General features: G+C 41.1%; 3 protein-coding genes across 6 annotated transcripts; 1 reads left to right on the top strand and 2 right to left on the bottom strand.

Moving 5' to 3' along the window:
- Positions 1-81: 81 nt before the first annotated feature.
- LOC145468000 (uncharacterized) lies at positions 82-1836 on the bottom strand. 2 transcript variants are annotated; one of them, XM_081451663.1, is made up of 2 exons: positions 959-1836; positions 82-162 (listed from the first exon to the last, which is right to left on the bottom strand). In XM_081451663.1, the coding sequence occupies exons 1-2, from the start codon at positions 1742-1744 to the stop codon at positions 130-132; spliced, it is 819 nt and encodes a 272-aa protein (XP_081307789.1). In that variant the 5' UTR covers positions 1745-1836; the 3' UTR covers positions 82-129. The 2 variants fall into 2 exon arrangements, with proteins under 2 accessions (XP_081307789.1, XP_081307788.1); XM_081451662.1 differs by lacking the exon at positions 82-162 and adding an exon at positions 487-569.
- Positions 1837-2285: 449 nt separating this feature from the next.
- On the bottom strand, positions 2286-4671 carry LOC145468712 (transportin-1-like). The gene is made up of 5 exons (XM_081452413.1): positions 4573-4671; positions 4333-4408; positions 3924-4180; positions 2837-2970; positions 2286-2473 (listed from the first exon to the last, which is right to left on the bottom strand). Exons 1-5 carry the CDS (start codon positions 4669-4671, stop codon positions 2308-2310), a joined length of 732 nt encoding a protein of 243 aa, XP_081308539.1. The 3' UTR covers positions 2286-2307.
- Positions 4672-4749: 78 nt separating this feature from the next.
- On the top strand, positions 4750-12577 carry LOC145467949 (uncharacterized). Of its 3 annotated transcripts, none has more exons than XM_081451595.1 (9): positions 4750-4969; positions 6008-6236; positions 7215-7436; positions 8255-8419; positions 8571-8733; positions 9399-9622; positions 10576-10795; positions 11148-11398; positions 12428-12577. In XM_081451595.1, exons 1-9 carry the CDS (start codon positions 4920-4922, stop codon positions 12575-12577), a joined length of 1674 nt encoding a protein of 557 aa, XP_081307721.1. In that variant the 5' UTR covers positions 4750-4919. The 3 variants fall into 3 exon arrangements, with proteins under 3 accessions (XP_081307721.1, XP_081307720.1, XP_081307722.1); XM_081451594.1 differs by having other exon boundaries at positions 11148-11428; XM_081451596.1 differs by having other exon boundaries at positions 11148-11406; positions 12428-12527.
- Positions 12578-13722: the final 1145 nt, after the last annotated feature.

Genomic DNA, 13722 nt, shown 5'->3' with positions numbered 1-13722 from the left:
TAGACAAAGTTTATCAAATTGTACTCTTTGAAAAAGTAATAATTGGGACGAACAGTTATTGTGGGCGATTCCCCTGCATTACAGCTGGAGGCAATTCCACAGGGTCTCTGTGATATTGTGCTCTTGCAGTCAACTGACCTCTTTGTGGCATGGATGCTCGGTCTGAAACAAATACACCTGGGTCACCTCGACGTGATATGATAATTCTATCAAGTCTTTCAGTAATGCCTTCCCCAGACGGCTGGTTGAACGATGGCAGCTCAAACTCACTGAAACGTTCATTTGCTCCTGACCAGTAATAAAATTGTAAATCTGGGTCAATTCTCTTGTTAAATTCGTTAAGAATTTTTGGCTGCTCATCATTGAACTGCTTGACATCAAATACTTCCCCAATCATTTCGTGCATGGTGGCAATTATCCCTTCCACATCATCTGTTGAAGAGGCCCTAGGGTGCTCAAAGGGGAGACCTCTCTCACGGTATTCAACACGACGCAGCTCTCTGCTCTCAAGGTTAGCGACAAGGCCAACAACAATTTCTGCTGTAAGTCCACAGATACCTTTGATGGGCCTTAAATGGAAAATAGACTCAATGTGCAATACCAGAAAATATCCATACTCCCCCCACAGAAGGGATTGGAATTTCCTGGGGGGGGGGGTGGGGGGTTCTCTTAGACCAAAACATTAAAGAATGTATCAAGTTTAATTGAAATTTCCAGAGGGGTGGGGGGTCTTGGAAAAAATCCCTTCCGTGGGGGAGGTTTGGATATTTTCTGGAACTACACAATTCCAGGTGACTCCTTAGGTGGTGGACCACACTAAAAGTACAGATATAATTTGCAGGGCTTGAAAAATAAATATAATATAACACAACCAAACAAACAAAAAGCTAATTCCAAATGACCTTGTTACACATGGAACAGGTACATATTAGTGGTTATACATTTTTACATCACCAACCTTAAGGGGGTCATACATGTATGGGTTACGTCTCACAGTTGTGGATGAGTTCGGTTGAATGGAATGCAGCCTTTCCATTTCCTGAGGAGAAACCAGCCCTTGTTCCACTTCCTGCCTTGCACTTTCTGGGACACGATTCCACAAGTGTGACACGTGAATCACATCTTCCACGCCATTTGCTTCAGGTGAGATTTCTTCAGGGACATTTTCTTCTGATAAAGGTGAAGAACAGGTAGGCATAGCAAAGGTATCATTGTCCATGAAGCTTGGGGTTATGTTGCTCAAGTCTAGTGTATCACTACTGTCTTCCAGACTAAGGGAAGACTGTTGCAAGGCACTTTCAATAATGTCCATGTCAGAGCTATCAGCTTCATCAACATTAACATGTTCTGCTGCCTGTGGTTCCACTTCATATTGCCATACTGGACCCCTATGGAGGCAGAGCCACTTATGTCCAAACTGGCTGAACATGGTCTCAAGCCATGAAGCATAATGTTCTTCCATGCCAAGTTTCTGTGTTCTATTGCATGCGAAGAAACGTATATTATAATCAAGCAAACCGTAAGGCATACGATTTAGATACATTCTTGGCGCAGGACCTTCAAAGCATTTGCTCAAGGAATAAATGAGGTTGTGCTTGCCTCCTTTATACAATGTTTCCATTGCCTTGACACTTGAAAGAAGGAAATCACTTTTTACAAATTTGAAAAAATCTAGACCTCCATCCTCTACCAAGGTGACCTTAAACAAATGGTTCAGGATTTGTGACTTTAGCCTCATTGACATTGAACTTTTGAAAAATGAAAGAAACTCCTTCACCACATCACCAACACTTCGGCTCTGAGGAGGCTGTGTATACTTTGAGGGGGAGCAGCTGAAGATGGGTGACAATGAGACATCTTCTGGAATAAGCCTTGGAGGTTGAGTGTTGTCACAAGTTTCTTCAGAATTTCCAGATTTGAGGACATAATCAATATTGAGTGCCTCTTCAGCTTCAGACAAAGACTTGAACTTTTTCATGAGATGTTTGTTGACTCTTGAGGGACAGGAAGAACCTTTAAAGCAAAACAAATACACAAAAATCACTCTAGTGATAGCACTTAGGCAGAATTCGTAGGAATATCAGCACACAGTAAGAAAATTCCTTTAACAAAAAGTTGAGAAGAAATGGGTCACAACGCACGGGATAAAATGTTTACTTATCATTGGATATGAAAACAATTTGTTAATAGAAATTTTGTGCACAGACCTGTCCTCGAGGAATTGCATGTCTTGTTGACGGAATTGGCACAGGCATTCCCGAAGGCTTCATTCTTCATAGTAGGCCATTTGTCTGTCCACGCTTCTTCCTAAAAGAGACAAATATGTTGTACGAGAGCCAAAATTTCATCTGAGGACCATTCTCTTGGGCCTAATGGCTGGTTTGAATCCGGGAAGAGACTTTTCCTTGACGCTCCTTCCACTGGTGCTCGCTTAGAAACTGGCTTTCCCGGTGTGTTTCCTTCCGTGACAAAGCTAAGAAGGCAATTAAAATAAAGGCTAAACTACAGAATAAAGGGCCACTTTTAACCATCCATCACATGATCCCGCTCATTTGCTCCTTTGTCATCCACTGTTGAGCCAAATGAGCCACTAAATATTTAGACCTAGGACTTAACACATGTTTAGATTATTTCTCATTCTTTTATCCACTGCCAAGCCAAACAAGCCAAATGAGCCACTAAACACATATGTATATGCTGCACCTTCAAAAGTGGCCCTGCATTGTGTAGCTGCTCCAAAATAAATATTTCACTCATTCAGTTTTAGTGGTAATAAACCCATTCCCATAAAAATTTCTGATTTCCATAATCTAAAAATAGCTGTAAATGTACTAACCTTATTTTAGGGCTTGCATGTCTGAAGAACTGCAGGAACTTTGGGATTAGTATGATGAGGGGTCTGTTGAGAGCATCACTATCAAGCTGTTCAGCAGAATCTTCACAAATCTTCTGCAGCGCACCAAAAGCTCCCTACAAACACACGTTATGAGAACATCAGTGTTTTCAACTGCTACATGTGGGTGTAAGTACCATGGCAGTTTGCAAAATAGCAACTTCTGTAGCTTATCTATGTAGAAGTTGCCTGGCCTGAAACAAAATACTTGAACGCTAGAAGCCTTCGGGATTAGAATTGTTATAACTACAATCCATTGTATTGATACCAGATTCAATAATAGAATTATCACAAAACTCTAATCCATGCATCTGACATAAAGAAGTGTAAAACTGATACTTAGTGTATTGCAAGGGACTGTGCATTATTGCAGATATGAAAGTGTTGCCTTGGCATTTAGTTTGTGGTCCGAATTTGGAACCCCACTCCTGTCAAGTCTGCTCCCATCCCTTGCCTTAAATAGATACTTGACCCTATTTGAAGGTGTTTTCTGTTTTAGGCAAAACCTTTTTCCACTGAACACCCTACCCTAATAGACACTGAATTCTCACATGTACATGTAACCATTATTTTAATAGGTTCCCAAGGTCTACCAAGTTTATCATTCATGTTTTGGAGACTTACGAGAGAGCAACAATGAACTAACCCTAGAATATAAATTTATAACATGTTCATTAAGACAGAGCAACTATTGCTGAAGATCAAACTACAAGTGCAAATAACTTTTAATATTTACTCAGCAGTCTCTGTCAAACAAATTATGCACACTAAACTTATACATTTGTCATTGAATAACACTTGAACTAAGCTTATTACTTTTGGCATGAATTTCGTGTTACGTATTGTAAAATTAGTAAGTGTTAGAGGAGTCTTCACCATTCATCAAATCGTCCGTTGCTAAAATTATAATTAACATATTGCTACAGACGTCATGTTTAGGAGCTGCTTGAAAAATAAAAGCTTATGCATTTATAAACGTTTAGGAAACTGGAAAGATGCCAGCCTAGAAAGAACAGCGCTTTACATGTACCTCACAGACATTGTAATCTTCACTGTCCAAAAGCTGACACAATGTTGGTAAAAGCTGAGGCCAGTTCGTAAGATCGCCCTTTGCCGCTATAGTGGTGACCAAGATACCAATTGTAGCTCGAATAAGGGGTGACGGATCTCCAATGGCTTCGAGACATTCTGATTTTATAAATTCTTTCACTTGATCAGGAAAAGTGTGGTAATGTGATTTGACGTTATTCTTGAGAATCAAGCCAGACAGTGAACGAGTCGGTTCATCTGAAATAGAATAAATCAATGTTAGACCATAGTTTTAACAGACTTGAACTGATTTATTGCGGTGGGCTGGTAAGTTAAGCGCCATCGATCGAGCAACCGGAACTAAGAAGGACACAGCTACATGTACCTGATATAGTCAACAGCGCGCTTACCTTCGCTCCTCAACTTCGTAAGGACGAATATCAGGTAATTGTTGAAATCAGGAAACTGATTTAAAGACTCAAGTTTCTGAAAAAGTGATTTGTTAAGGAATGCAATGAAAATCTAATACGTTTACCACAATCAGAAAGCACGTGTGACGCGCCAAATCTCAACGGTATAACGACAAATATTTCTTCAAACTCCACTAGAAATACAGATTTTAGCATTGAAACTGGTAGAGTAAAGGATACTTGTTGAACTGCTCGTTGTACTTCAGTATTTGGGCTCTGACTTTCCTTTAAAAGCTGTATAATTTGCTGTAAACCATCTTGGTCTGGTTGCCAAGCCATTTTGCTTTTCTGCACCGGCTCTAACCCCTGCATTTCCCGTCGGACTCCCCTAATTGTCGGTAGTGTCTGGCTCCGCTCGGCTGATGTCGGCACGGATATCAGTGGGAGCGCGAAAACTGGTAACAAAAGTTTACAGGGAAGTACTTCCGGCCAGAAGAGCTGATATGCTGACATTTGAAATTTAAAAACTTGGTTTATATAATTTCATCCTTCCTCTTTCTAAGTATTGAGCAAAATACCTCACGGGTATGGAGGATCGTGGCCAGGTTAACAGGAGATCACATGGAAGGAAAAAGAGGTAAATTTCGAATTCGAATCATGGCCATCATTGTCACTGATCAGTATAAACTATCACAGCTACGTCGAATTATATATTAGTCTTGAAAAAGTACGGCCTTTAGGTAATTAAACATTCTAAAGTTTTTTTCGACAAGTGGAGACAGTGGAGGTACATTGTGTAGAATAGAAACAAAACTTTGATCAGAGAGAGATCGATGTTAAAGTGAATGGTATTCTAATTTCCTGGAAGCAGAGAGGCGACAAGCCAATTCTCCACTAGGAGACCGGAACAATGATGATGATTTTAATTTCTGAAATATGGCAACGGATCTCATTATTTTAACTGCTAAAATAATTGTCGATGCTAAACCTCTCTTATAACACACGAGTGAATCAACTGTGAAGTCATCCTCAAGTTCTGGCTCTTCTTTTGTAGAGTCGGGATTTCATTTGTCTGGGACGGATCTTTGGGAGGTTCGGACGAACCCCCTAAATTAAAAAATGGCCAAGTGTGAGGTCAAGATGGCTGGATATTGGCCAAGTTTTTTTTCTTTTTTCTTTTTTGCGTGTTTATGGACCGAGACGGAGTCGAGGTCCACCACCACATTAAACCAGCAAAAAAGAACGAAGCCAATATCCAGCCATCTTGACCGAATAAGCTTGCATTGGTCAATAAAGGATTTATTATATGGCTTTCGGGGAAATTTTTCTTGCGGGACAGGGCGGGTAGTCCTGAGCGGGCAAGATAGCTCCATCTTGCCCGTTCGGGTAGCCAATCACAGTGCAGGATTTGATTTATCTTGCCCGCTCACGGAGCTAGCCATATAATAAGAGACATTACAACTCGCTGACTTGGCCTCAGAATGCCAGAAATCCCATTTCCGAGGACCTTAATTTTAAAAACTTTCCGGGGAGGATGCCCAGGACCCCCCTTACAGGAGATCGGCGGTCCGTATCTCGACCTCCCTGCTCCCGTCTCAGTTTGTTAAATAATTCTAACTCAACTTGATGATCATATTTATGTGATTTGCTCACTGAAATGTGCAATACTCGACAGATCAACAGAAGATAGCCGTCAAAGGAACAGAAGAGAGGAAGATAACGAGTTTATAGCTGTTCCGGGAGACTTAATGGGTTTTGTGATCGGATACAAAGGAAGTTCAATAAAAGAAATAGAAATGGAGTCTGGAGCCAAGCTCAATTCACAAAACGATCAAGGAGGATTTTTTGTCAGCGGTAATAAGGAGCAACGAACACGCGCAAAGGAACTCGTTCAACAAAAAGTGGTGAGTGGCAATCTCGTTCCCAGAGTCTTCGTTCCCCTTGACCAGCGGTGGGAAAACGAGAGCTCTGGGAGCAACCATTTTGAAATAACCGAATACTGGTGATTCTGCCCATCCGGTTTCACTGCGCAGTCTGCATCTATGGCGCATGCCTGAAATGGTTGCTCCTAGGGCTCTCGTTTTCCGACCGCTGGTCAAGGGGAACGAAGACTCTGGGAACGAGATTGGGTGAGTGCCAATCTCGTTCCTCGAGTCTTCGATTCGTTACTTACTGCTCAAGTTTGACTAAACGAGTGACTCTTGTGAGTTCCGTTACCGGCTCCATTGTGACTGGTTTTAAAACGATGAAAATGGCGGAAGTCCAATATTTTTGGACATCCAAATCCTTCCAAGCGGAACTTTCTAAGGTCGCTCGTTTGCCAACCGCTGGTCAAGGGGAATGAAGATTCTGGGTACGAACCCCAGGTTGTACCTAACTGAAACGTTAGGGTGGAGAGACCTCGTCAAACAAATTGCCAATACGCATTAGGACTCGTTTTGAAAAAGAGCCAAAAAGCAACACGGAAATAGCTTATTACGGTGGTTTGAAAGTTTGACTATTTCAAGGGATCTGTAAGCTGGACAGAACTGAACAACTTTTTCCCACAAAGCTTTATTATTTTTCAAAACCTCTAAAACCGCCATAAAAAATCACTCTTTCATTAAAATGTTCTCATTTCTGGCATCGATTTTGTTCTAAAGGACCATTGGCCTACTGAACAATAAGAAATTCATAACGTCAGCTTTTTACCACTGAGACATCTCACTGCTTAGCAACAAATGGCACAGAAAACCCTTAAAACCAACTGGCTCAGAGTTACCGTCCTCATTTTGGAGTCTCGTGAACGGAAAAAATCATAAAATATGGTATAACATAAGCAACTGTATATATCTGTGATGAGAACGTTTTCTGAATGATTTATTTGCGCCAATTTCTCTAAGGCTGAGAGACAAATGAAAACCAGGGGGAAGAGATTTCCTGGTCAACTTGTTGAAATTCCAAGTGAATTCAAGAGGCACGTGACTGGCAAGGGAGGAGATAATCTTCGAAATATCAGCACGTTGACTGGGGCACAAGTGTTTCCTCGAGGAAATAAGCGCTACGAGCTGAGAGGATCAGAGATAGGAGTAAAACACGCTGAACTACTTTTGAAACGCAAAGTGGTATGCAATCAGCCTCTTTACTACTTGTAAAATGTTGTTGCCTTTATCTACACAGGTGAAGCTACGGTTAGAAAACGTTTTAATTGGAGAGCGAGAGTCGACGGGAGAGTGGAGGAAAGTTCAAAGTCTAACTGTCATTGCAGTCCTGTCCAATCCCGTGCATGTGCACTTTTTTCTGTTTTTGGACCACAAATTCGCGCGGCGAAGGAGCAAAGAGACTATAGAAAGACGATCCCAGATTTTCCTAGCTCTCGCGCCTTTTTTTGCTTCACTCGATGGATTAAGAACAAAAGGGGAGCTCCGCGCGGTCTAATTTAGCGAATTTAATTTCACTTGCCATGTAGCCTGAAACTTTCATAAGAAAAATCTCGTCGAAAAAGGTTTCACCGTCAACTCTCGTGGACTCTCTTATGCGTGTGATCGGTCTCCATCTTAAGGGCAATAAATTATCCGTAACATTTGTTGGGATACTTTATCTTGCTTTGCCGCTGTTTAATAAATTCCGTCACGGTTGAACTAAACACGGTGTGCGAGTGGGGGGAGATTCTTTTCAGTCAGTTAGTATATATCCTTTTCCTATTAAGTGACATTACACACAGTGCCAGTGGTCATTGAACTGATTGCCGGTCTAATAGCGTCAGGCCAGAGTGTTCGGAGCATATCGCGTTCCCGTAACATAAAGTGACTAGCTGGAGTATTTCTGTTAACTGGATGGGGTGTTAGTCCATCGTACGGTATATAAGCTGTCTTAAGTTATGCCAAGTTTTGTCGTTTTTTTATCTATTTATTTATTTATTTATTTATTTATTTATTTACAGGCTTCAGCGAGAGTTAAAACGGACATCATTTGTTGTTACATTGACGATAGGAATCTGCCAGAAGGGTGTGATCTTACGCTTGTGCCTGTTGAAGAGTTGGAGCGCATGGTGTTACCAGGATCACGCTCCCAGTATCGGCTGAGACCTTCTGAGGAATACGAACTGGTTTGTTAAATTCAGGGATTTTTAAACTAAATGTTCGGATGCACCCGAGGTTGTGGCCAAATGAAGCATTTGAATTGTAAAATAAAACCGATTTCCACGGGTATTCTTGATTAATTTCCTATCTCTTATTCGTGAATTTCTATCTTTCTAGGCAGCCGGGATTCAAAGCGACATTCCTTCTTATCAAGCTAACCTCGTGGGCCATGTACTGGCATGTCTACGTAAGATTAAGCACGAAATTGAGTCAAAGAAATTTCAGGAAGCTGACATGTGGTGTCACTTTGGTACAGCTATCATCCGCGAACCCGATGAAGGTGAGAAATATATTAAATCATGACAAAGGAAACGAAGGACGAGGAGTGTTGCAAGGGATGATAAAATCGACAACAGTCTGTTTTAGCTCCCCTTGACTTTCATCAGTGAGGGGGCAAACCAGCTGGTTGTACGCGAATAAAGATAGCATCTGCATGCATCAGCTAAAAAAAGTGAGAACTGGTCAATTTTACTGACTGAATTTTAACAGAGTTAAATTCGATGAGTGCGCATGAACTTAAAGTTGAAGATCAAAGAAGATTCCTCACTTGGAGTAAGAGGGCGGTCGCCCATGCCAGTTGGGAAGGGTGGGGCGGGGTGCGAGAGACTTACCCAAGCCAAGTAAATGTAAGGTAGAACTAACAAAAGCATGACCTTGTGTAAGGGACAAGGATGCCAGTTGTCTCTTTTTGGGGCCAACCCTAAAAAAGGGACGATTAATAAACGATCTAATAAATTATGGACTTTGGTATCCCTAAAGCTACTCGGGAACGAACGTTTTAACCCATCAAGGTATCATTACGGATTGCACGGGAAGAAATTATCAACCCTGTGTCATGTAAGAATTATTTATACCTGGTATTAGTATTCAACAAGCATTGTTATGTTGTCTCTAAATTAACGTGTTCAGTGCAGTTTTAGTAAGTCCTCCTTAAATTTTTAACAGCGGATGTTGCCGAAATATGGAACATTACAGAGGCGGTTGCCAAGCTACAAAACTCTGCATCGGGCAAGAAAAGCGATTGGCGAATTGCTTTCAAGGAAGGCGTTCAAATTGACAAAAAGGTTTTACAGGAGACGTTTGGTACACAGCCAGATGAAGATGATTTATACGCGGCAAGATATGATTTGTGCTTTTTAACCCCTCGAGGTAGATCAATGAGATGCAAGGTAGGCTACATACCTAACACAAAATAACGTTAGAAGTAGTGCAACATTACCATACAATCACTGTTATAAGTTGTTGGAACACCCCCTACCCCATCCTCTCCCGCCACCTTTCGACCCGAATGCGATGTTGGATAGTGCAATATGCCAGAACTCTTTGTTTGATGCGTTTTATCCTGAAAGGTAGGCGTGGAAGGGAGGACGATTGAAAGGTAGATACTAACTGTTCGTTCTAATTCCCCACCCCCTTCCAATATTACTGTTGCTATCGTTACTCGACTGCTGTCAGTGGTGCTACCGCTTAAGAGAGAACTGAAAAATGTTCAGAGCGCAATTTTTTAGCTATTTGATGATAATATGGAAACGGTTCTACCCGACTTCATAGCTTCCAAAATGGCGTAGCACGTAACATGGCTCACTTTCCCATGACTAAATGCTTTTTTCCGTGATTCATTTCCTTGATATACTGCGAGACTACTGAGACTATTAAATGAGATAGCATCCATCTTCAGTGGAACTTAACTGAAGTGTCGCAAAGGCGACACGATGCAGAATTATTGAACAAGGCCTTTTCAGTGATATTTCAAACACGAAAGACCGTGGTTGACTACATTTCCAAACACCGAGAAGAGAGTTGAAAATACGACACGCAGGGAGTATTTTTGACGAACTTCAAGGTGTTTGGAAATGTGATCAAACCCTGTCTTGAGTGTTTGATAAATCTTCTCAATCGAAACTAAAACTAAGAAGAAAATGGTAAAAATGTATGCTAATTTAGATCAGATATCCAAACACAGTCACGGTATTTCCATTGGTTTCCTTTGCTTAAACTTAATGAATTATTAATGAGTCTGAAAAAATTGCTTTCAAGTCAATGGCCCACTAAGAGATGCTGAGAGACAAAGCTTGTGTGAAAGTCTGCGAATATAAACACAAAATTCTTGCTCTCTTCACAGGTGTGGGTCGCTAAAAAAGGTGTACAGAGCAAGCTGCAGGAACTTCCAATCCCATATAGTGACGTTAGAAATATTGTAGAGGAGCTTCATCTTGAAGACGAGTGGACGAGATCACGATGTCGGGCATGGTTGGTTCTTTCATCTCCCAAATATCTTCAGGCAGACATAATATGTCCAGGTTGCGTGGTCGACTGTAGAATCATGATAAGACCATTATCAAGTGAGTTTTTGAACATTTTAAAAATATTTTTACCAGGCAATACCGTGTGGCAAGAAATGTTTGCGGGTTCTAATTTAATTTTTGCGATTTTTGCGTTTTTTTCCACTATCCGCGAAAAAAAAGGTCCCGCGAAAGACGAGAAAACGCGCGCCCTGAAATTGCGTCTTTATTCTCAATTTTCTTTCTACATTCTCATATTCTCAATGTATGATACCGCATGTTGCGTTCCCAAGTTCCCCTAGAGGGACGTTTAATAAGTCGTCGTAGAAGCGACAAGGTTGACTCTTTTTTTAAGTCGTCTTTTTTGTTCATCGGTGTGTCCGTCCCAAGACAATTATTCTCTTTTTAACAGCTTATGCAACTCATAGTAGCAAGTATGAACAGGAGCAAACCAAGGTCTTAGCTGGTTATCTGTCCAAGCTAACATTTACAGAGGCTAATGGAATCCACCTTCCGGACGAAACCCTGCCAGAAGGTTTTCTGTTCAATTACCAGCGCTGCTCGCGTCGAACGATGTGTGTACCACGTGACGGGTTTACTTTGATTGTTTCTGAAGAGAGCATTTGGTGCCGTGACGACAGAGGAGAGCAGAACAGAGAAACAGTGAGAGAGTATTCGTTATTCCTTTATATGGTAACGTAAAAGCTTCGGAAATAAAACCCTTGTTCCTTTCGGATTTAACATCCGTTCCCATCGCCACTTTTGGGGGGTCCCAACTTTCGGTTGACCATAACGTGTACCACACGTGGACCGATCATAATGGAATAGAAATGTTCTCAATAAGCAGAGAAAGGAATAAATCTTGTTCAAAAGAGTAGTAAGACTAGGGTCATCTGAAATATCTCAATATTTTCGTTCAGCTAGCTTGTTGTTTGTGTCATTTCCATTGTTTCTCACAAGTCCGTTCGCTACTTTCGGATGGTCGCTTTCCTCGGGGTTTGCTAACAACCTAATTTTCGGGAGGGCGGGGTAGAGTTCGTTACTTTCGGAATTTTATGATGTTACATTCGTTAACTGTAACGATAAGCAAGTTTGCGGAACTAAATTATTGCAACCGTCCCCAAACAGCTCTAGGCCGGCAGTCCAAAGTAATTTTTTTTTCGTACAGGCTTTTCTAATTTACATCTCTTTTGAGGCCCTACCCTCCTTCAAGATTTCAAATTTCGAACAAGTTACCCCTCACCCTAGATGAAGCTGTGTCAGTAGTCTCGAGCCTAATCCCCAGGGGTTACGCTGAGGGCGGCTTCCATTTTAGACTAAGCTGGCTACTCCAGATGGTGTTACAAAACTGTAAAGGAGCTCCTGCTAAAAGAAACGGGTATTTAGAGTTGGCTTGCTACATATATTTTCAACAGGGGACCGGAGAGGACGGTGTAGGTAGGGGAGTCAGATATTTCCGCTTTCCGTACTATTTTTCCCCGCTTCCCGTACCATAATCCCCCTCGTTCAGAAAATCTCCTTTCCGCCTTTAATTTGTCCTCTCCCGAACGCCATACTCTTCCCTGCTTCTTTTCTCTATGTCATGGGCACCAGCTGATTTGAAGTCCCTCTTCTCATTCTGTCGGTAAAGGAAAATCAATGACAAACACAAGTTTAAGCCTTAACACCATGTCTTAATTCGTTTGCTTTCAGACCGATCTCCATCTAAGCTGTGAAGAGTGGTACCGTGCGCTCAGTGGTGAAGACTGGGAACCAGAAACGATAGTTTCCAAACTGCCTGAATTTCTCCAGTTTGTCCATCAAGTTCAAGATTTTCTGTCATTAAGTAATTGCAGTGTATGAAAATCTGCCATTTATGATACCCAGTTCTTTACACTTCTTTACTACAAAGCAACCTAGAGTCACCTTAAATTTTCGAACTTAAAGGTGGCTCCGAGCACCCTCTGTACGTTCTATAAACTTTGTAATCAAAGTGCTCTATGAGCAAACCCGTCGATTTCCCAGTGGATGATGATTGACATGTGTGGCTTACGGTTTATTCTAGTTATACGAATTACGTTATTGAACTTCTGGCTATACTTGTTATAGCAGGAGTCTTTTTTTTTTTTTTTTTTTTTTTTTTTTTTAAGAATAACGTTTGCATATCATTTGCATAATCTGCACCAGCACATAAACCCTATAGATTGCTTTCACAATCTCCGGGTTAAATAGTTGTATCTCATCATGGAGATGATATTCCATTTTAAATATAAACTTTTAAACCTACAATTAAGGGATGTTTAGTCTGGTTGTGAGAAATATAGACGTTTGGTTTTGGTAGCATTAAGCAACTAGGAGTATTTTTCTTCCTTCTTGATGGGATCATTTTCCCTCCGTTCCCACAGGTTTTTCGAACCAGGACCGCTCGACTCGGAGTCCAGCGCGTTCACTATTGCGCCAGCCCGCGGTGGCACTGTTGCAATGACCCTTGTTTTATGAAGATAGCCATAACTTATTTGTGAATTATCGTGTATTCGTTTAATATCAGTATTTTAACATCAACTACTGAGTAAGTTTGGACAGTCCATCAAAGCGTAAGAGGACAAACCTGTACGAAGTGGAAAAACTCGTTCTATCTATTTGCACTTCTACAAGCAACACTTTAAACAATGTGAAAGTATGTCAGTACGTCTTACCAATAGGCCACTTTCGATATATTAAAATTCAGCTTGATAGTGAGGCCTAGAGAACACAAATAAAAGAAATGAATAAACATGTATATTCAGTTTCCTTTGTTTGTGTCCTCTAAGCCTCACTGCCAAGCTGAATTTTGATATATCGAAAACAGTCTATTGTTTCCCTCTCACATCAAATAAAAAGCAAGTTTCTTTAAAAAAAGACTAAAATATAATGCAAAAAGTTCCGATCACTGACAGTGAACTAGAAGCCTCAGTTTTTCCATAAGAGCGCTTGACACTCTAACTATTCCTTTATACTCTACGTTTCGG

Source organism: Orbicella franksi, chromosome 14 (assembly GCF_964199315.1).
Source record: "Orbicella franksi chromosome 14, jaOrbFran1.1, whole genome shotgun sequence".
Classification (NCBI taxonomy): Eukaryota; Metazoa; Cnidaria; class Anthozoa; order Scleractinia; family Merulinidae; genus Orbicella; species Orbicella franksi.
This window is presented reverse-complemented; position numbering and strand designations above follow the sequence as displayed.

Excerpts from the sequence above, each read along its gene's own strand:
- LOC145468000 (XM_081451662.1), bottom strand. The coding sequence starts at position 1,744 with ATGTCAATGAGGCTAAAGTCACAAATCCTGAACCATTTGTTTAAGGTC. Across the intron at positions 570-958 it reads ACATGTATGACCCCCTTAAG|GCCCATCAAAGGTATCTGTG; the intron begins GTTGGTGATGTA and ends TTTCCATTTAAG.
- LOC145467949 (XM_081451594.1), top strand. The coding sequence starts at position 4,920 with ATGGAGGATCGTGGCCAGGTTAACAGGAGATCACATGGAAGGAAAAAG. Across the intron at positions 4,970-6,007 it reads TCACATGGAAGGAAAAAGAG|ATCAACAGAAGATAGCCGTC; the intron begins GTAAATTTCGAA and ends AATACTCGACAG. Across the intron at positions 11,429-12,427 it reads ATTCGTTATTCCTTTATATG|ACCGATCTCCATCTAAGCTG; the intron begins GTAACGTAAAAG and ends GTTTGCTTTCAG.
- LOC145468712 (XM_081452413.1), bottom strand. The coding sequence starts at position 4,671 with ATGGCTTGGCAACCAGACCAAGATGGTTTACAGCAAATTATACAGCTT. Across the intron at positions 2,971-3,923 it reads AAGATTACAATGTCTGTGAG|GGAGCTTTTGGTGCGCTGCA; the intron begins GTACATGTAAAG and ends GTGTGTTTGTAG. Across the intron at positions 2,474-2,836 it reads CATGCAAGCCCTAAAATAAG|CTTTGTCACGGAAGGAAACA; the intron begins GTTAGTACATTT and ends TTGCCTTCTTAG.